At 50.9% G+C, this 21,229-nt stretch overlaps 3 gene segments (V, D, J or C); all 3 read left to right on the forward strand.

Annotated features, from left to right (window-relative positions):
* The first annotated feature begins 1,878 nt into the window (after nt 1-1,878).
* Nucleotides 1,879-2,353, forward strand: LOC120380779. The segment is given in 2 exon segments: nt 1,879-1,930; nt 2,022-2,353. Coding segments are annotated over 2 exon segments (384 nt in total).
* Nucleotides 2,354-6,504: 4,151 nt separating this feature from the next.
* LOC120380780 lies at nt 6,505-7,168 on the forward strand. The segment is given in 2 exon segments: nt 6,505-6,594; nt 6,843-7,168. Coding segments are annotated over 2 exon segments (372 nt in total).
* Nucleotides 7,169-10,494: 3,326 nt separating this feature from the next.
* Nucleotides 10,495-11,010, forward strand: LOC120380781. The segment is given in 2 exon segments: nt 10,495-10,550; nt 10,637-11,010. Coding segments are annotated over 2 exon segments (420 nt in total).
* The last annotated feature ends 10,219 nt before the right edge of the window (nt 11,011-21,229 follow it).

The raw sequence follows: 21,229 nt of genomic DNA on the forward strand, positions 1-21,229 counted from the left end.
CAACAACAGTATACCTGTATGTAATATATAATAAATAGCAACAGCTGCATTTTGTTTATACATAGACCACCCTGCTATCTTATTTTTCTCACTTCTAGAAGATGCCAGTCTACATATTTTGTTATCAGAGCAAGATCGCGACAAGTGTTTGTCTAACCCAGGGGTGGGCACCTTTCAGATGTGCTGTGCCCAGTCTTCATTTATTCCCTCCGATTTAAAGTTTCACGTGCCAGTCATACATTTTAACGTTTTTAGAAGGTCTCTTTCTACAAGTCTATAATATATAACTAAACTATATTATAAACTATTGCTATTATAACTATATAGTATAGTTTATAATATATAAACTATTGTTGTGTGTAAAGTAAATAAGATTTTTAAAATGTTTAAGAAGCTTCATTTAAAATTAAATTAAAATGCAGAGCCCCCCAGACTGGTGGCCAGGACCCAGGCAGTGTGAGTGCCACTGAAAATCAGCTCGTGTGCCTCCTTCGGCACCCGCGCCATAGGTTGCCTACCTCTGGTCTTACCTGTTCTTGGAAACTTCCAAAGACGGGATTCTACAACCTCCCTTGGAAGCTGATTCTCCTGCTTAGCTACCCTTCGAGTAAGAAATTTTTCCTTAATGTCTAATTTAAACCTCCCTGGCTGCAGATTAAGTCAGCTACTTCCTGGCCTAGTGCAGTGGTCATGGAGAGCAATTGGTAACAGCCCTCAACGTATTTGAAGCCTGTTATCAGGTTCCTCCCTTCCTCTTCTTTTCTCTAGACCGAACATGCCCAGTTGTTGTAACCTTCCCTCATAGGTCAGGTTTTGATCATTTGTGTTGATATTCGCTGGACTGTCTCCAATTTGTCCAATTCTTTCTTAAACTGCGGTGCCCAGAAGTGGACCCAGTACAGCAGCTCAGGCCACACCAGTGTTGAGTGCAGCAGGGCAATTATCTCCCACGCCTTACATATGACACTCCTGTTAATACGCCCCAGACTGGCATTTGCCTTTGTTGGAAACTGCATCACTTTGTTGTGGCCTGTTCAGCTGGTGAATCACTATAACCTCCAGATCCCTTTCAGCAGTACTACTGTCTAGCCGGCTATTCCCATTTTATAGATCTGCATTTGATTTTTTCCCCCTTGGTCCAGGACTTCGCTTTTGTCTTCATTGATTTTCATCTCCTTGAATTCAGACCAATTCTCCAACTTGCCAAGGTCCCTTTGAATGCTAATCTTGTCCTCCAATTGCTTGCAACCCCTCCCAGCTTGGTAGCATTGGCACATTTTATAAGCATCCTCTCCGTCCTAATACGCAAGTCATTAATGAAAATATCCAATCCAACTATCCAACCACTCTCACCCCATGCAGAACCCAGCAGAGGGGTTTATTCCTTCCTTCTATATCTACCCCTACTGCACCCAATCAGCCATCTAACCCTACAGAAGTGCAAATGAACGGCCTCCTCCCCTCCCCTCCCCTCCCCTTCCCTCCCCACCTCCCCCAACTGCCCCACAGATCCGCATTACAGCTCAAAGCCACCAACCCCCCCTTCCCCCCCCCCCACACAGCCACTCTCACAGAATAGAGAGACGCGGAACTGGGTTGGCCACTTTCCCCTTTGGGTCTAACCCAGCCTTATCACTCCTCCCCAGGGCAGTGACCTCCCCGGGAATCTCTCTCACACACTCGCGCCCCCAGGTTGGATCTAACATTAATACTGTCGCAGCTCCGCCTGTCAGCGATATGCAAAACTGACATCTGCTGCTTCCTACTTACACCCCGCTCGCACACACAGTCTCTGTCCAAACACAGAGTCCCGGCCAGACCCGGCTCAGGGATTCCTGTTCGGTTCAGACCCATCTGTTCGTCGCTCCCGACTGCTCCATGGCTGCGTTGTCCCTGGTACAGCTGGTCCTTGCACTGGCCGCGCTCTCCTGTGAGTTGGGTTTGGGTTCGCTCCTTCCACCCATTATCTGTCTAATATTACAAACGTAACGTGCAATCTCCCTTTTTACATCTCCCCGCAGGTGCCCGCTCGCAGGGAGCTCTGACCCAGTCGGGGACAGCGGTGAAGAAGCCCGGAGAGTCCCATACGGTGAAATGTGCAATCAGCGGTTTTAACGTTATGGGCTATAACATGTTCTGGATCCGGCAGGCTCCTGGGGAAGGGATGGAGTGGATAATTCATTATTATTCACCGTCCAGCAACAGCTACTCCCCGGCAATCCAGGAGCGATTCACAGCCTCCAAGGACAGCTCCAATTTCTACCTGCACATGAGCCGCCTGAAACCCGAGGACACCGCGGTGTATTACTGTGCGAGAGACACAGCGAGGGGAAACCTATTATGCTTCATATAAAAACCCAGCGATCGGAAGGCCCAAGGATCGCATTAACCGGGAGAGGGCAGCAGTTACACAGAAGACAAAGGAAAGATCTCACACGTTGTTTCCGTGCCCCTAGCAGCCACGCTGGAAACTGGGACCACATGTTCCCTCTTTTTTTTCCATCCACTGAGCAATAACTTTTGTTATGTCAACCGAGGTATGTGCGGATGTGCACCACCAGTGGGAACAAAAAACAACAACAAAACCCTTAGCTAATATATATACAAAGTTACAATAGGGATAATTACTACAGGCAGGACAGGTTAGGCACTTTAGAACTCACCACTCAAATCATGGAAATTAAAGTGTAAGAGAAATAAAAAATGTGAAATGTACAGACCAGCCAAAACACTAAAATAACACACTTTAAAAGAATAAAATTACAGAGAATATATGTGCACTGCAGGAAGTACCAAAAAGTAACAACAATAATACAAGGAGGTGTGTGTGAAAGAGACTGTGTGTGTGTGCGAGAGAGAAAGAGATGGAGACAGAGACAGCCACGAGTGTGTGTGTGTGTGTGAGAGAGAGAGTAAGAGAGAGAGAGACAGACAGAGACAGGACAGTCTGAGAGTGCGTGTGTGAGAGCAGGGCAGGCCCACAACTTTTTGGCCCCTGAAGCAGGGAACTCAAATGACACCCTCATGCTCCCTCACTTGGGCCAAAACTTTGAAAGGTCTCAATTCTGCCTTCTTCCTGTTCTACTCCTCTCAGGGTGCTGCTCTGCTGCCTACCCCAATAAAGGAGAACTAACAACTTAAAATGCCATGTCCAAACTTTTTAAGTAACACAACTTTCAAATGCCTGAAGAAGAAATGTAACTTTTCTTGTCTGCACAGTAAACACTGGCATTTGTATCTGTTTGAATAATCAAAGTGATGCTTTCCCTGCCTTCTTGGTTGCAAAGATTTGAACTGCTTTCTGGCCAGCTCCTGCTCTATTGAGATGGTTACAAGGCGGAGCCTGGTTAGTATAAAAAACAGAGGGGTTTTTTTTCCACTTAATTTTCTCTTTATTAAAAGATTTAGAATTATTTTTGCAGGTTAAAAAGGAATAGCTGTTGTTCCGCCATGAAAACAACATACTTCTAGTCTATCAAGAGTAAATTAGATAATTTATTCTGATTTGTGTAGTTTCTGGAAAGATAAGCTAATTCACTAACTGCCATTAGTTGCCTGCAGAATCATTGCTGAAGTCAATGGCTCTGTTTCCTCTTGTGCAGGAAAAGCTCCACACAGCTCAGCTCTCCCTTTAGCGGGAAGACGTGTTTACAAACATTTCAGCTGTGATTTGGGAACCGGTCCAGTGCCCACTGAATGAAACGGCACTTCCTCTGTTCGGTTCACAGTAATCATAGTCCTGCCAGGTAGGAGTTCTGTGAGACTACACGCATTAAAAGTGTGCGCTGTTCCGATCCTATAGTGACGGGGGTCAGATAAGTACATTTTTAGTGGCGATTTTGCAGTTTTTGGATGCACAGGGTGAGACATTTGGGGTCTGCTGCTGGACAGAAATGTTTTAAACTCAGACTGAAGGTGCCCCGCAACTTCATGAGAGGGACAGAGAGGAAGAAAGCAAAAGTTGGTGGAAAGGATATTTCCCTCTTCGCTTCTCCCTCGCTGCCCGGGGTGGATTGCTTGCTCATCTAGGGAGGGAATCCAAGTCCCCCAACACCCAGTTCTGGGATTTTATCTCCCCGGATATGCTAATTGAATAATAAGAACGGCTGTACTGGGTCAGACCAAAGGTCCATCTAGCCCAGTATCCTGTCTACAGGCAGTGGCCAATGCGAGGTGCCTCAGAGGGAGTGAACCTAACAGATAATGATCAAATTCCCTCTTTAAATACCCTGCAACACCCCTGACCATGCAGTTCTCAGGTTGAGGGTCTCCAGCCCTACCTGTCTGTGAGATCAGGCCGACCCCCTTGACGTTTTCCCCCAATCACAGACACACTATTTCTTCTCCAGTCCATGTTAATTCCCAGAACCCTTTGCATCTCACATATTAAATGCAGTGGCATTAGAGAGTGAGACCACCACAGCTGATATAAACCTGCCTTACTCCACAGGCACATTTACACTAGGTGGAGATCTGGTCCATTGACTCAAATGAAGCTACAGAGATTTGCAGCCGCTAGTGAACTTGCCCCATTGATTCGAATTGAGCTTTACTGATTTAAACCAGCTGCGAATCTTGACCATTGACTCCAGTGGAGCTACAGCCAATTTCCTCCAGCTGGGGATGTGACCCTATTGTCTCAAATTCATAAGAACATAAGAACATAAGAAAGGCCGTACCGGGTCAGACCAAAGGTCCATCTAGCCCAGTATCTGTCTACCGACAGTGGCCAATGCCAGGTGCCCCTGAGGGAGTGAACCTAACAGGCAATAATCAAATGATCTCTCTCCTGCCATCCATCTCCATCCTCTGACGAACAGAGGCTAGGGACACCATTCTTACCCATCCTGGCTAATAGCCATTTATGGACTTAGCCACCATGAATTTATCCAGTCCCCTTTTAAACATTGTTATAGTCCTAGCCTTCACAACCTCCTCAGGTAAGGAGTTCCACAAGTTGACTGTGCGCTGCGTGAAGAAGAACTTCCTTTTATTTGTTTTAAACCTGCTGCCTATTAATTTCATTTGGTGACCCCTAGTTCTTGTATTATGGGAATAAGTAAATAACTTTTCCTTATCCACTTTCTCAACATCACTCATGATTTTATATACCTCTATCATGTCCCCCCTTAGTCTTCTCTTTTCCAAACTGAAGAGTCCTAGCCTCTTTAATCTTTCCTCATATGGGACCTTCTCTAAACCCCTAATCATTTTAGTTGCTCTTTTCTGAGCCTTTTCTAGTGCTAGAATATCTTTTTTGAGGTGAGGAGACCACATCTGTACACAGTATTCGAGATGTGGGCGTACCATGGATTTATATAAGGGCAATAATATATTCTCAGTCTTATTCTCTATCCCCTTTTTAATGATTCCTAACATCCTGTTTGCTTTTTGACCACCTCTGCACACTGCGTGGACATCTTCAGAGAACTATCCACGATAACTCCAAGATCTTTTTCCTGACTTGTTGTAGCTAAATTAGCCCCCATCATGTTGTATGTATCGTTGGGGTTATTTTTTCCAATGTGCATTACTTTACATTTATCCACATTAAATTTCATTTGCCATTTTGTTGCCCAATCACTTAGTTTTGTGAGATCTTTTTGAAGTTCTTCACAATCTGCTTTGGTCTTAACTATCTTGAGTAGTTTAGTATCATCTGCAAACTTTGCCACCTCACTGTTTACCCCTTTCTCCAGATCATTTATGAATAAATTGAATAGGATTGGTCCTAGGACTGACCCTTGGGGAACACCACTAGTTACCCCTCTCCATTCTGAGAATTTACCATTAATTCCTACCCTTTGTTCCCTGTCCTTTAACCAGTTCTCAATCCATGAAAGGACCTTTCCTTTTATCCCATGACAGCTTAATTTACGTAAGAGCCTTTGGTGAGGGACCTTGTCAAAGGCTTTCTGGAAATCTAAGTGCACTATGTCCACCGGATCCCCCTTGTCCACATGTTTGTTGACCCCTTCAAAGAAAGGAACATTTACATCATCTAGGGGTTTGTGCCCATTTAATCTAATGGCAATGGCCAATTGACCCTAGATAGGTATCTAGCCCATTACATAAGAACATGAGACCAGCCAGACTGGGTCAGACCAAAGGTCCATCTAGCCCAGTATCCTGTCTTCCGGCAGCGGCCAGTGCCAGGTGCCACAAAGGGAATGAACAGAACAGGTAACCACCAAGTGATGCCCATTCCCACCTTCGGACTAGGGACACCATCCCTGCCCAGCCCAGCTAATCATCATTGAGGGACCTGCCCACCATGAACTTCTCTGGTTTGGGGTTTTTTTTTTTGAACTTTCCATTGACTCCAATGGCGTGACTGCTGACTGACTCCAACTGGGGATCTGACTCTTCTGAACTCTTTTGAAAACCGGGCCCCATTTTATACTCCCCACCACAAACACGCCTCATGCAAATCAGGTCAGTCAGTTCCCTGTTAAAATACAGAGCGTGACGGAGGATGCTGCATCTGGTCTCACTTCGGGAGGCCGCATTCGAGCCTTCATTCCAGAGCGGATTTCTGCCCCAGGAACATGAGAACCAGCGTAGCCATCGCTGTCCTGGTCTTCTTCCCATCATGTAAGGGCGGGATCTTAATAGCCTGGGAGATTTAATTCGCCAAAGATTCCTGCTGTGATTTCCCGAGGTGCCTAAGGGCGTTAGGCGCAGACCTGCAGATTCTACTGATTTTCCCTCAGTGAAATCAATTGGCATTTAGGCTCCCAACTCCCATTTGGTTTCAATGGGAGCCTAATTCCCTTAGGACCCTTGGAGGATCCCAGTCTCAGTGCAAGACGCATTGACCCTGTGTCCTTTCTTTCCTACAGATGTTTACTCCCAGATCAAGTTGGAGGAATCCGACGGGGGAGTCAAGAAACCAGGGGAGACCTTCAGACTGACCTGCACCGTGTCCGGGTTTTCGGTCACTGATTACGGGGTGAACTGGGTCAGGCAGCCAGCTGGAAAATCCCCCCAGTGGATGGGGACACTTTGGGGTGGAGGGAGCACGGACTATCATTCAGCTCTTCGAGGCCGGATCAGCATCACCCGAGAGCCAGCAAAAAGCCAAGTGTACCTGCAAGTGCACAGCGCTGGAGAGGCGGACAGCGCAATCTATTACTGCGCCATGAGATACGGCAGTGGAGCACAGTAACCCGCCGTGACTCAGAGACCCTGCAAAAACCTCCCTGCTTTGAGAGAGAGAGACGGGGGGTGACAGAGACAGGCAGGCAGAGATACACAATGAGTGGGTGTGTGTGAGAGAGAATTACTGTGACAGCGAGAAGGCGCGAAAAACTCTGTGTGTGTGTGTGTGTGTGTGTGTGTGTGTGTGTGTGTGTGTGAGTGAGAGAGAGAGAGAGAGAGAGAGAGAGAGAGAGACCGAGAAATTGTGAGAGAAACAGGCAGTGTGACAGGAAGACAGAGAGTGTGAAAGTGAGATGAAGAGGTAGTGAACGAGACTGTGTGACAGAGAGACATAGTGAGAGAGAGAGAGTGTGTGCAACAGACAGATGGAGTCTGACAGTGCGAGAGATGGAGTGTGACAGAGAGAGATAATGCGAGAGACAGACAAAGGGGTGGGGGGGACACACCCTTCACACTCAGATTCCCCAAGGGAGGGTGTTTTAGATAAATACTTGTCCCTTTAAAACTGCCCCATCTCTGGAGTTCAGGGCACGGTCCCTGTTCCGAGGAATCCTGGGTGAGGTTTTCAAAGGAGCCTACAGGGGTTTAGGCACCACCTTCCGTGGGAATTGGGCACCTCACTTCCCGTGTGCCAGTGAAAATCCTCCCATCGCGATTTATAAACAGAGAGATTCAAAACATTTACAAAAAGCGAAGCCATTAATTTGCCCTCACCACCAATCTGTTGAAATCAAGAAGCCTCATGGACTCTATTTGACAGGCAGGGAAACTGAGGCAGACAATTAAGGAGAAGAAAGACACTGTGGTTTGGATGCTCTGCTGTGAATCTAGAGACAGAGACTTCTTTCGAAACTCCACTAAGAGCCTAAATACCTTTGAAAATCTGTCCCCAGGTGCATACACTTCTTTGAAAATCCTACTGGGCGCATATCTGCGTCTTTAGACGCCCAGACATCTTTAAAATCTGGCCCTCCCTAGCTTTGCTTCTGTTCCCCACCAGTAAACGGGTGATGAATATATTCGCCGTGGTGGTCTGAGTATAAATACTCTGACTGTGGCACCTTTGCTTTCACTCGAGACAAGATTGTTTTTGGCACAAATGCTTTAGTCCAGTACTAGCTACTGGGCTCAATAGAGTGAAGTTGGGGTGAGATTCTACGCCCTGTGTTGTACAGGAGGCGAGACCATATGATCTCATGATCTCTTCTGCCCTTAAAATCTATGAGCCGTTGGGGTTCAGTAGGAATGGGGGCCGTATACACACCATATGGGTAAGACACGCGAAGATTAAGTGACTTGACCAAGGCCACAGAAAGAGTTTGAGAGAGAAAGCGCACTAGGAACTAAACTCAGCTCTCCTGAAGTGTAGCCCAATGTTTCATCCCAATACCATCCTTCCTCTCTAAATGTTCTGATTTATTCCAAAGGGAGACCACATTTTATCGGACATATTCACAGAGAGCTAGGATGCAATAAAGGGCCTCTTTTTTGGTCAGAAATTCTTCATCTCTTCCTAGACAGCCCCTTCATTAACTCTCCGTGGGTGGAGCCAAGCTGGGAATGGACAGCTCTTTCCAAAAGACAATAGAAATTACAGACTTTGCGAATCGATACTGCTTGCACAATGAGGTCCTCTTCCAATGCTAGGGCTCGGGGACATTAGACAGCAATTAGAATTAATTAATTGAAGCACTGGGTGAAATTCTCCGGCCCGTGTTATGCAGATCAGAGCTGATGCCCATAAGGGTACTTACATTCTATGGATCTATGACAGTTGCTGAATTCGTTTCTCCAAACCAAGTGGCACAGATATGTCTCAAGGGAAGATCCACATGTATCTATCAGCTGAGAGGCACCGGCATGTCCTGCAGGGCGCTCCCTATCTAGCTAGAGCTCCCCTACCGGCCCCTTTCATCTCCCGTCCCTGCTGGGTGACACCCACGTGCAAATCCCTGCCCCGGGGGTTCCTCTTTAAATACTAGTGATTCCAACAGGGAAGGGAAGGTTTCCTATTTAATCAAACAATATGAATTTGTTATTGATTTGGTTATTGATTTTTTCCCTTCCTTATTGGCCACTCCGGTGTGTAAGTATCTTCCGGTTCTGTGCCCCTACTGTCCCACGCCCACAGACACTCACAGGTGGGGGCGGAGAACAGGGAAGGGAAAAGCCACGTCCATTTCATTCTCGTTTTCATGCAAGGAGGGAATTTAATGTAAAACAGCTGCGACACCCCCTCCCCCTCGTTAACATCGATCTACATGGAAAGAAAACGCAAAGGGGAGGCGGGTAAGGAACCCGAGGGAATTTCGTACGCATATCTGGACCATTTGGATGCCACGTAGAGGAGGATCATACGTTTAGTGACGTGCATGTATCCCCTGATGGCAATATATCCATAAGCGCTACCGAGCCCTTGTCCAGTAAAATTAAATCTTATAGCTCTTCCAAGGGGTTAATTAACAATCAGACAAAGCCGGTCCTTCCCGTCTGGACGGGAAAGAGAAACAGGGAAAGAGGCAGAAAGGGACTGACTGAAACCGAGACTGATCTGGGCCGTTTTGAAAAAGCACCTACGTGAATCAGCAATGGAGGAGCCACATTCTCAAAGGGGTTTAGGTGGCTGATGGAATTCTCCAAAACACTTGGAGGCCTAAAATCCATTGATTGCTTTGGGTGTTGGGCAGGAAGGTGCTTTTGAACATCCCGCCAGTTGCTTACATACATTTAAAAAAACAGGATCTGCGGCACTTTTAGAAATTTCGGGTTATGAGCAAATACCACCAGGAGTACTTGTGGCACCATAGGGACTAACACATTTATCCAAGGTGCCACACGTACTCCTTGCACAAGCTTTCGTGGGGGAAAAAACCACTTATTCAGATGCAGCAGTTGGTTTTTACTCACGAAAGCTTATGCCCAAATACATCTGTTAGTCTTTACGGTGCCACCGGATTCCTGGTTGTTTTGGTGGATACAGACTAGGAGCCTATCCCTCTGGTACATCTCTACAGACACACCGAGAACCACTTCAGCGTTGATAATACCGGAGATGATGCCCAGAGCCCAGCACGAGCCCTGAGCCGCCTGGCTCATTTCAATTTCTGCCGGACAAACCTACGATTCAAAGTCTGCAGCTGTGGATCTGAATTTTGTGCCTCCTTTGTGCAATGCACAGACCGTTCTCATTTCCCTTCCAACCCCTCTCCTCTCTTATATCTGAAACCAGCATGCAAATCCCTGCCCACGTGTATCCTGTATAAACACAAACTCCTGGAGGCAGAAAGCTCAGATTCTCTGGCGTTTCTAGCTGAGAGACGCTCTATTCTCTGACAGTACAATCATGAAGCCGTTACTTGTATTCCTTCTCCTGCTGGCCGCCCCCTCGTGTGAGTATTGGGTGGGACCGATCTGCACAGCAGCGGGAGAGGAATGGGTTGTGGGATGAATTCACACGGCTCTGTCTTTTCCACAGGGGTCCTATCACAAGTGCAGCTGGTGGAGTCAGGGCCCGGGACTGTAAAACCCTCAGCGACTCTCAGCCTCACCTGCTCCATCTCAGGCGCCTCCTCGGACACCCTGGGCAGTAGTTGTTGCTGGTGGAGCTGGATCCGGCAGAGTCCCGGGAAAGGGCTGGAATGGATCGGGGAAATAGAGCGAGGGGGAAGCAAATACTACGCCGCTTCCCTCCAGAGTCGCACCACCATCTCCGTGAACCCTTCCAAGAACCAGTTCTCCCTGGAGCTCCGCTCGCTGACAGCTGCAGACACCGGCACCTATTACTGCGCCAGAGACAAAGTGACACAGAGCAGAGCGGGACTGGCACAAAAAGGGGAAGCGAATTTCTAATCAGCCGACATGGACATTCAGTGCTGTAGGGGATGAGACAGACAGGCGGGGCATTGCTGACAGGGGGATCTCAGGAGCCAACCGCGGTTCTCCCCCTACATCCCACCCTCCCAGCCCCTTCCGCCAAGGGATTTTACACGCTCGCTCCCCTGCGCTTCCCACTGAAATGTGCACCGGGGACTCCCTGAGACCGGGGTAACGGTGACATGAATGGTGAGATACTCCGGGCCTCAGTACAAAGCACGTTCCGCGCCTGCATCGCTGAGTGACGTCAGTCACAGCTGTGGGCGATTATCCACTTCTGGGAGTCCGGCTCCCTGGGACTCGCGCTGGGCACCAATTCACACTCCCAGGGGAGCCAGTGCCAGGGGCGCTAAGCGGGCACTGCTCTGCCTGAAGTCAGTGCCAGAGGCGCTAAGCGGGCACTGCTCTGCCTGAAGTCAGTGCCAGCTGCCGGGCCCAGCCAGGGCCGCTCTAGGATTTTTGCGCCCCAAGCAAAACAAATCCTGGCTGCCCCCATTTTTTCATGCCCCCCGGCCCCTCCCCAACTCCACCCCGTCTGAACCCCTTCCCCAAATCCCCAGCCCCGCCCCCCCGGCGGGCAGCATTTCCCTCCCCATTGCTTCCTGGGGGCCCCCACGACCTCCCACCCTAGCTCACCTCCGCTCCACCTGCTCTCCCCGTGTGCCCCCGCCCCGCTTCTCCCCACTCAATCTCAGGCGAGGGAGGGGGGAGAAGCGGAGCAGCGGCACGTTCAGGGGAACAAGCGGAGCAGAGGTGAGATAGGGTGGGGGGGTGCACAGGAAGTAACGGGGGATAGAGGAACCACTCCCTGCCCCAGCTCCAGGGGCGGCTCCAGGCACCAGCGCTCCAAGCGCGTGCTTGGGGTGGCAAGCCATGGGGGGGGGCGCTCTGTTGGCGCCATGGGGGCGGCAGGCAGGCTGCCTCCCGGGGCTTGCCTGCGGAGGGTCTGCTGGTCCCGCGGCTTCGGTGGACCTCCCGCAGCTGGAGGCAGCCTGCCTGCTGTGCTTTGGGTGACAAAATCCCTAGAGCCGCCCCTGTCCAGCTCACCTCCGCTCCACCACCGCCGCCTCCCCAGAGTGCCCGCCGCTGGGCTTCTCCTCCCTCCCTCCCAGCCTTGCTGCACGAAACAGCTGTTTCACGTGTGACAAGCCTGGCAGGGAAGGGGGAGAAGCGGAGCAGCGGGGCGTTCAGGGGAGCAGGCGAAGCGGAGGTGAGCTAGGGGGTGGGGGGTGCACAGGGCTGGCTCCAGGCCCCAGCACGCCAAGTGCGTGCTTGGGGCGGCATGCCACGGGGGGCGCTCTGCCGGTCACCGGAAGGGTGGCAGGCGGCTCCGGTGGACCTCCTGCAGGCGTGCCTGTGGAGGGTCCGCTGGTCCCGGGGCTTCGGTGGAGCATCCGCAGGCACATCTGCAGGAGGTCCACCGGAGCCGCGGGACCGGCGACCCGCAGAGCAACTCCCACGGCATGCCGCTGTGCTTGGGGCGGCGAAATGGCTAGAGCCACCCCTGGGGTGCAGGAAATAACGAGGGGTAGAGGAACCATTCCCCACTCCAGTTCACCTCCACTCCACTGCCGCTGCCTCCCCAAGCACCCGCCGCTGGGCTTCTCCTCCCTCCCAGACTTGCTGCATAAAACAGCTGTTTCACGCACAGCGAGCCTGGGAGGGAGACGGGAGGGGCGGCGCGCTCAGGGGAGCAGGCAGAGGCGAGCTGGGGCGGTGAGCTGGGGTGGTGGGGTGACTTTTTCCCCATGGCCCGGAGTCAGCACCTCCGATGGCTGGTGCCAGAATGCTGCCCCTAGAAATGTGCCACCCCAAGCACCTGCTTGTTTTGCTGGTGCCTGGAGCCGCCCCTGGTAGGAGCAATGCCAGCAGATCGAGGGAATTGATTATTCCCCTCTATTTGGCACTAGTGAGGCCACACCTGGAGTTACTGTGTCCAGTTTTGGTTCCCGCACTACAGAAGGGATGTGGACAAATTGGAGAGAGTCCAGCGGATGGCAATGAAAAGGATCAGGGGGTTGGGGTACGGGCACATGACTTATGAGGAGAGGGTGAGGAAAATGGGGTTATTTAGTCTGCAGAAGAGAAGAGTGAGGGAGGATTTGGTAGCAGCCTTCAACTATCTGAAGGGAGGTTCCAAAAAGGCTGGAGCTCAGCTGTTCTCAGTGGTAGCAGATGACAGAACAAGGAGTAATGGTCTCAGGTTGCAGAGGGGGAGGTTTAGGTTGGATATTAGGAAAATCTTTTTCACTAGGAAGGTGATGAAGCACTGGAATGGGTTCCCTAAGGAGGTGGTGGAATCTCCTTCCTTAGAGGTTTTTAAGGTCAGGCTTGACAAAGCCCTGGCTGGGATGATTTAGTTGGGATTGGTCCTGCTTTGAGCAGGTGGTTGGACTAGATACCTCCTGAGGTCTCTTCCAATCTGGATATTCTGTGATTCTAAGTGTTCAGTTCACCTGCTCACCTTCTTTCCAGCGGTGCCTTTTCCCAGTTTAAGCTGGTCCAGTCAGACCCAGCCCTGGCAAGGCCCTCAGAGCCCCTCAAGTTGACCTGTGCTGTGTCTGGAAACTCCATTTCCAGCAGTGATTGGAGGAGCTGGTTCCGACGGGTTCAGGGGAAGGGGCTGGAATGGATGCGGGGGGGGTCATCATGAGTAACAGGGTCTACGCACAGTTTGCAGACCCACATAGTGATCACCAGAGACACAGCCAGGAATGAGTTCTACTTACAGGTCTGCTGTGCTCCCCCAGAACATACCGGCATGTAGTACTGTGCGATGGATAGATCTCTCTATGGTACAATGATCGGGACCATTTCAAATACTGGAAAGGAAACTGCAAATGGCAGTGACTTGTCCCCCTCTGTCTCTGGTCCTACCCCTGAGATTACACTCTGCTTCCACCAGAGCTGGGACTAGAACCCAGGAGTCCTGGCTCACCATCTCCCACCTTCATCTAGCCCCCTCCCCTCCCAGAACTGGGAAAGCAGCCCACAAGTCACCCCATCTATTATTTTATTAACCTTTCTAAGAACATGGAGAGGGAGGGAGGGAGAGAGATTTTTTACTAGATCAGGGGTTTTGGCTTCAATGGAGCTATGCTGTTTTAAACTATTTTGGGATCTAGCCCATTGATTTCAATGGAGCTATGGCCATTTACACACTCTGATTTCATTAACTGTTATACTTAGCCTGTCAAATATATTTATGGCTTGTTGGGTTGGTTTTACTGCCAGTTCGGGCCAGGTAAGTTTTATTTATTGCAAAACAAACAGTTAATAAAACATACATTTACACCATTTTTTTCTTCTGTCCTGCCCTATACCCTGTGATCAAATAAAGTACATACGCATTACCTCTGTGTAAGCCTTTCCTTATTGAAATCTTGCATTTGTTATTGTCACGGACTCACAGATCGTGTCCACTCTTGGCCCTGTGCGCCCTGTGGGGGGTGCGCCCTTCAGTGAGACAGCCCTTCTCGGGGGTCCGCTCTCTCTCAGGGTCAGGCCCCTCCACCTCCTGGAGCCGCACCTCTGAGCCTTAGCACGTCTGTCTCTCACCATGGGCCCCCTCAGGGAGTCCATGTGCTCTGGACCTCCGGGGCCTCCTCACCTCCAAAGGGGTTGATGCAACTCTGCTCTCTAGCCCAGAATGACTCTCGGCCAGCATAGAACAGGAGGGTTTATTGAGAGTTGAACACAGCACAGGAAACTCTCAGGGCCTCAGGCCTGGTCTCTCTCAGTAACAGCAAATCCCAGTCCCCCTGCATCCAGGTGGGCTCTGCCTGCTCCCCCTCTCCAGCCCTGAGACCCCCCTGCTTCCCAGCTGGGCCTCCGATATCCCCGGCCTCAAGACCCGCCTCTGTCCATTGGCTTCTCTCCAGGTAAACAGGGTCATAAACAGGAAGTTCCTGGGTCTCCTCTGCTCTCAGCTCTCCTCTGGCTGGAACTGGCTATTCAGGTCACCAGGGTTCTCTCTCTGCAGCCCATTGTCCTCCCACTGGCCAGAACCGGCTGTGTCTCCTGAGCCAGGTCTCCGGGTCACCAGGTCACCAGTCAACGGGGTCTCCATCCTCCAGGCCATCGGCTGGGGTCCCGAGTCCCTCTCCAGTCCTGTGTAACAACAAACTCCCTCTCCCCTCACCTCGTTAAATCAGTAACACCCAGGGACACTGAGTCCCACCTCCTGTGCATGCAAACCATGGGAAAACACAGAAAAACCCCAGTACCCCCCCCCCGACAAACTTCATCACATCTATACTGGAGGGATCTCTGATAAGCTCAACTAGCAGGTGAGAAATGTTTTTCTGATTGAAAACATCTTACTGACCAATGAGTTAATTTGCCTATTAAAAACAAGTTAAGAATAAAGGTTAAGTTACCAGTAGAAATAAACCTGTCCTCAGAACGGAAGGAAGCAATTAATGAATTTCTCTCTCTCTTCCCCCACCCCCCATTTTCCTCTTCTTTCCCTTTCTTTCCCAACACTGTTTACGAAGGAGGATGTTGTGTTCTCCTTTCGAAAAAATGGGCATTTCCCCCATCTACACATATATGTTCTCTCAAAGATATGCAAAACTCCCCAATCTTATTTGCTATTTAAAAACTCAGTGGTCCAGAAAGGTTTGTTCCTTCAATTTGCCAGTGACCTGCTGAATTCACCTTCTAACCAATCCTATGGCTGTGCCCTTAACTGTCTGCAGCTTCATTTTCCTGAGTGGGCTTTCATGTTAGTTAATGATTTATTAATAATTGTGTATTATAAATCTGGTCATAAACTACAGGGGTGAAGGGACAGATGAGAGAGAGCGGGAGACACAGAAACAGAGAAAGATATGCAACCAACATACATACAGAGGGAAGGATGGTTTGATGGATATTGCAGAAAGAATAGATAGCCAGAGTGCAGAGAGGAGGTAGAATGAGTGGATGGACAGAGGGGTATTTTTAAAATATATTTTCAAACATTTCTCTCTCTTTTTCAGGTGTCCTGTCTGAGGTTGTCCTGACCCAGTCAGGTCCAGACGTGAGGAAGCCAGGCGAGTCCACTATTCTGAAATGTGCTGTGACGGGGGCCGATCACAGCACATCTATCATGACTTGGATAAGACAGGCTCCGGGGAAGGGACTGGAGTGGTTGGTTTACTACTATTCCCAGTCTAGCATCTTCTACTTGCCTGCCATCCAGGGGCGATTCTCCGCTTCCATGGACAGCTCCAGCTTGTATCTGCAGATGTACAGCCTGAAAGAGGAAGACACCACTGTGTATTACTGTGTGAGACTAGGCACGTCCACAGTGCTCCAGCCCCTTACAAATACCCTGCAGCACAGAAACGTGCCTTCCCCTAGTGTCCCCAGGCCTCCACTTGCTGCCCTCGAATGCCTCCCCGGGGCCCTGAAACAGAGCGTCCATGGGTCTCCCCTGCAGCTGTCTCCCTGCATCAACTGCTGCCGGAAGGTCCTAGTGCCCCTCACCACTACTGCCAGGGCAGGCTGACCCTGAGCCTGCCCTTCTGCCACAGACCCTTTCATTTTCCAGCAGAGCCCTCCACCAGCACAGCCCCCCACACCCCAGTCACCACTCCTGCCCCACGCTGGACAAGGGGCAACCCCAGCCCCACCCCCAGTGAGGCTACAGTGAGGGGCAGCAGCAAGGGAGGAGGCGCCAATGTGATGGCAGCCCCCTCCTCCGGCATCCACAAGAGGGGAGGGGAGGGGGCTTCCTGGACCTGAGAGGGGCCCTAGGATCATGTGCAGTGACAGTGGTGGGGGTGAGTGTGCTGCCGGGGAGGAGAGAGGGGCCCCTCCCCCAGAGCTCACTGCTGCCACCCGGGAAAGGGCTGGGGAGTTTCCTCCTCTGTGGCCCTTGTCCTGGGGCAGCCTGCCTGTACCCCAAACTCCTCACCCCTGCCCCTCAGAGCCCACAACACCAGCCAGAGCCCTCATCCCCTGCACCCCAACCCTCTGCCCCAGCCCTGAGCCCCTCCCACACCCCAAATCCCTCATCCCCAGCCACACCCCACAGCCCTCACCCCTGCATCCCCTCCTCCACACCCACTCCCACCCCAAAACTCTGACCGAGAGCCTGCACCCCTGCCGTCTTCTCACACACTCTCCTGCCCCCAAACTCTCTCCCAGAGCCTTCACTCCTCATCCCCTCCTGCACCCCAACCCTTTACTCCAGCCCTGAGCCCCTTCCCACATCCCAAACCCCTTATCCCCAGCCCCACCCCAGAGACCACACCCCCACACCCCAACCCTCTGTCTTAGCCCTGAATCCCTTCCCACACCCCAAGCCCCTCATCCATAGCCCTCACCCCTGCACCCCAGCCCTCTGCCTGAGCCCCTCCTACACCCAAAACCCCTCATCCCCAGCCCCACCCCAGAGCCCTCACCCCTGCTCCCCAGTCCTCTGCCTGAACCCCTCCCACACCCCAAACCCCTCATCACCAGCCCCCACCACAGATCCCTCATCCCTGCTCCCCAGCCCTCTGCCTGAGCCCCTCCCACACCCCAAACCCCTCATCCCCAGCCCCACCCCAGAGCCCTCACATTTTTACATTATTTTTAAAAATATACAGTAACTCCTCACTTAACGTTATAGTTCTGTTCCTGAAAAATGCTACTTTAAGTGAAACAAAGTGAAGTGAATCCAATTTCCCCATTCGGATTAATTAAATAGGGGGGTTAGATTCCAGGGATTTTTTTGTCAGACAAAAGATTATATTTTATATATACACACAGAATAAGTTTTAAACAAACAGTTGAATACTGTACACAGCAATGCTGATTGTGAAGCTTGGTTGAAGTGGTGGAGTCAGAGGGTGGGATATTTCTCAGGGAATGTGTAGACTGTGTAGACTGCATAGACTGTCGGTCCTTCATCGGTTAAGACTGAGCCGATCACAACACGTCTTCCAATCTTCTCTTGCTCTGGCCATCCTTCGCCATGCTTGTCCATTTCTCCTTGTTAGGAAATCATCCCACCTCTTTGGAGGCCAACAGCATGGCCGTTTCAGTTCTCATGGATACCACTCAGATATAGCTGCAGTCCATCTGTTGTCACTGAGTCGGGCCACATATCCTGCCCACCGCATTTTGCTGACCCTGCTTTCAACAATGACATCTCACACTCCAGACTGCTGCCTAATTATTTCACTGGGGATGTGATCACGGAGCAAAATGCCCAAAAATGTTTGTTCCATTGCCCTCTGTGACAGATAGTTGATGTTCTTCAGTCTTCATCAGCAACCATGTTTCACTGCCATATACTGTCGCTGGAAGCACGCTCGAGTTAAAAAGATTCGCACAAGTTGTTTTGCTGATCTTTCCTTGGAGGATGTCCTGGATGTTGTTGAATGCGCACCATCCATCTTTTTTTCTGCATGACCATTTGCCTTTCTGATCATGGTGCATGTTGACTTCCTGGCCCAAATAAATGTATTTGTTGACCTCTTGGATCTGCTCTCCTCCAAGGGTTATTTGGGTTCTTGGCAGAACCTCTGAATGGCAGGGAATGCCTTACTGCTAAATGATGAACTAGCACTCGGCTGAGCTCTCAAGGGTTAACACGTTGTTAATGCAGCCTCACACTCTGTAGGGCAGCACAAATCGGGGGGGAGGAGAGAGACAGAGACACACACCCTGTATGTGAGAGAGAGACTTTGAGACAGCAGCTGCTGCGAGCAAGCTCCCTCCATACTGAGCCCTGTCATGTCCCCCCTCCCTGCACTCTGTGGAGATGGGGGGCAGGAACAGGGGAGGGGGACATGCTGACAACAGCATCCCCTTCCCCGTACAGCAAGCAGGAGTCTCGGGGAGCAGCTCCAAGGCAGAGGGCAGGGACCACACTCAGCAGTGAGGGGAGGGACACCTGAACTGTCCAGCAATTGGTAGCCTGCTGGGCGGCAGCCGCACAGGGAACTTAGGGGAGCTGATAGGGGGGCTGTCGGCCCACCCTGGTTCCAAGCCCCCACCACTAGCACTCCAAGGGGCTGTTCTTCCTGCAAGCAGTGGACAAATCAGGCGGCTGCAAAACAACCCTATAAAGGAGAACTGGGCAACTTTAAACAATCATGTTCTCTAATTCACAGGTTCTCAAACTGTGGTCCACGGACCACCACTGGTCCGTGAGCTGCATTCAGGTGGTCCGCGGATAGTTCCCTCTAAGGTGCACTCCTGGGCGGCTGCACATGAGAGAATGAAGGGCCACCCACCTAATTAGTGGAGCCGCACAGGCGTGGCTCCACTGATTAGGTGCCTGGACCCTGGAAAAGATGCACATGTAAGGTGAGGTGGTGGCCTTGGGGGAGTAGGTGGGAGGGGCAGTGGTGTGAGAAGAGGGGATGGGGGGAATTTGGGACATTCAGGGCTATGGTGGCCAGAGAAAGAGGCTCCAGGGCTGCCATCACCCGTGCCATCATCACACCTAAACGCAAGGTTTGGCAGGCGGTGTGCTGTGAGCTCTACTAATCTCAGTCTCTAGGATGGTCTCCTTGTTCTCTTGTGCTGCCCAATCTGTTTGTTGGCCCCACCTGATGCCCCTAGTCATAAACAAAGACTGGACTCTTTTATGGGCAGGGACTGTCTTTTTTTTTGTTATAGAATCCTACAGTGCCTAGAACTGAGGCCCCATTTAAGTGTGATGTTACTAAAAATCACCTAAGTGACTCAGGAGCAGAAGTAAAATTGAAGGTCAATGGGACTAAGTCACTCAAGCAAGGCTTAAAAAAGGAGAAGGAGGAGTTACCCAAAACTTCTATGGAGAGTTACAAACACTTCCCCGTTCTTCTTATAGTATTCTCCATAATTATGGGGACCAAAGATGAATGAAAATAGCAACAATTATGGTTGTGTCAATGCTCCAAATCAACCACTTACTGTCCAGACCTTCACCAAGGGACAGAGGCACAATATATGGACAGACAGAGAAGCACGCAGAGGTCCTCTGGGTAAGGAAAGGCACTGCCTTGACAGAGACACAGAGAGCAGAAATCTACTGCGGTTAGCACAGGGGTGCCCAACCAGTGGCTCCGGAGTTGCATGCAGCTCTTCAGAAGTTAATATGTGACTCCTTCTACAGGCGCTGACTCCGGGGCTGGAGCTACAGGCACCAACTTTCCAGTGTGCCATGGGGTGCTCACTGCTGAGCCCCTGGCTCTGCCACAGGCCCTGCTGCCACTCCACCCCTTCCCACTCCCTCCCCTGAGCCTGCAGGGCCCTTGCTCCTCCCTCCTCCCCCCCCAGAGGCCCCTGAATGCCACAAAACAGCTGAGCAGTTGGTGCAGGAGGGGGAGGCACTGATTGGCAGGGCTGCCAATGGGTGGGATGTGCTGGTAGCAGGGGAGAGGGGAGCTGATGGGGGGGCTGCTGATGTACCACTGTGGCTCTTCAGCAATGTACATTGGTACATTCCGGCTCCTTCTCAGGCTCATGTTGGCCACCCCTGGGTTAGCACAAAAACCTCCCATGCCATTCTCCATTCGGTTCATTGCCAGCAGTCTCTGCATTAATGAACTGTTTTGACAGAGAGGAGCATAGATTATAAAGTTTCCAGTGCTTTGCCCTTTCCAAATACACGTCGATCATGAAACACACACTATGCTGACAGAGCAGAGACCACTTTATGCATTGACCAACAATGCAGAATTATAATCTACCTCAAGAATGGCATCATGGGCTTTTCAAACCATAACCAATGAAATAAGAAAAGGGAATAGAGGAGATTATGTCATCAAGGGTCATGGTGTAGCCCAGGGGTTGGCAACCTTTGGCACGTAGTGCACCAGAGTAAGCACCCTGGTGGGCTGGGCCGGGTTTTTTACCTGCCACGTCCACAGGTTTGGCCGATAGCAACTCCCACTAGCCACGGATCATTGCTCCAGGTCAATGGGGACTGCGGGAAGTGGCGACCAGCACATCCCTCAGCCAGCGTCACTTCCTACAGCCCCCATTGGCCTGGAGAAGAGAACCGTGGCTAGTGGGAGCCGCGATCGGCTGAACCTGCAGATGCGGCAGGTAAACAAACCTGCCCGGCACGCCAGGGTGCTTACCCTGGGTAAGCTACATGCCAAAAGTTGCCGACCCCTGGTGTAGCCTGTCCTTGAATTTTGCACACCACTAAACAAGGCTAAATTGTGCATCTGGGGCACATTGTCTTGTCTGATTCCATAATAAACTATTGGAGCATTACAGGCAT

Source organism: Mauremys reevesii, linkage group 13, assembly GCF_016161935.1.
Source record: "Mauremys reevesii isolate NIE-2019 linkage group 13, ASM1616193v1, whole genome shotgun sequence".
In the NCBI taxonomy this organism is placed as follows: Eukaryota; Metazoa; Chordata; order Testudines; family Geoemydidae; genus Mauremys; species Mauremys reevesii.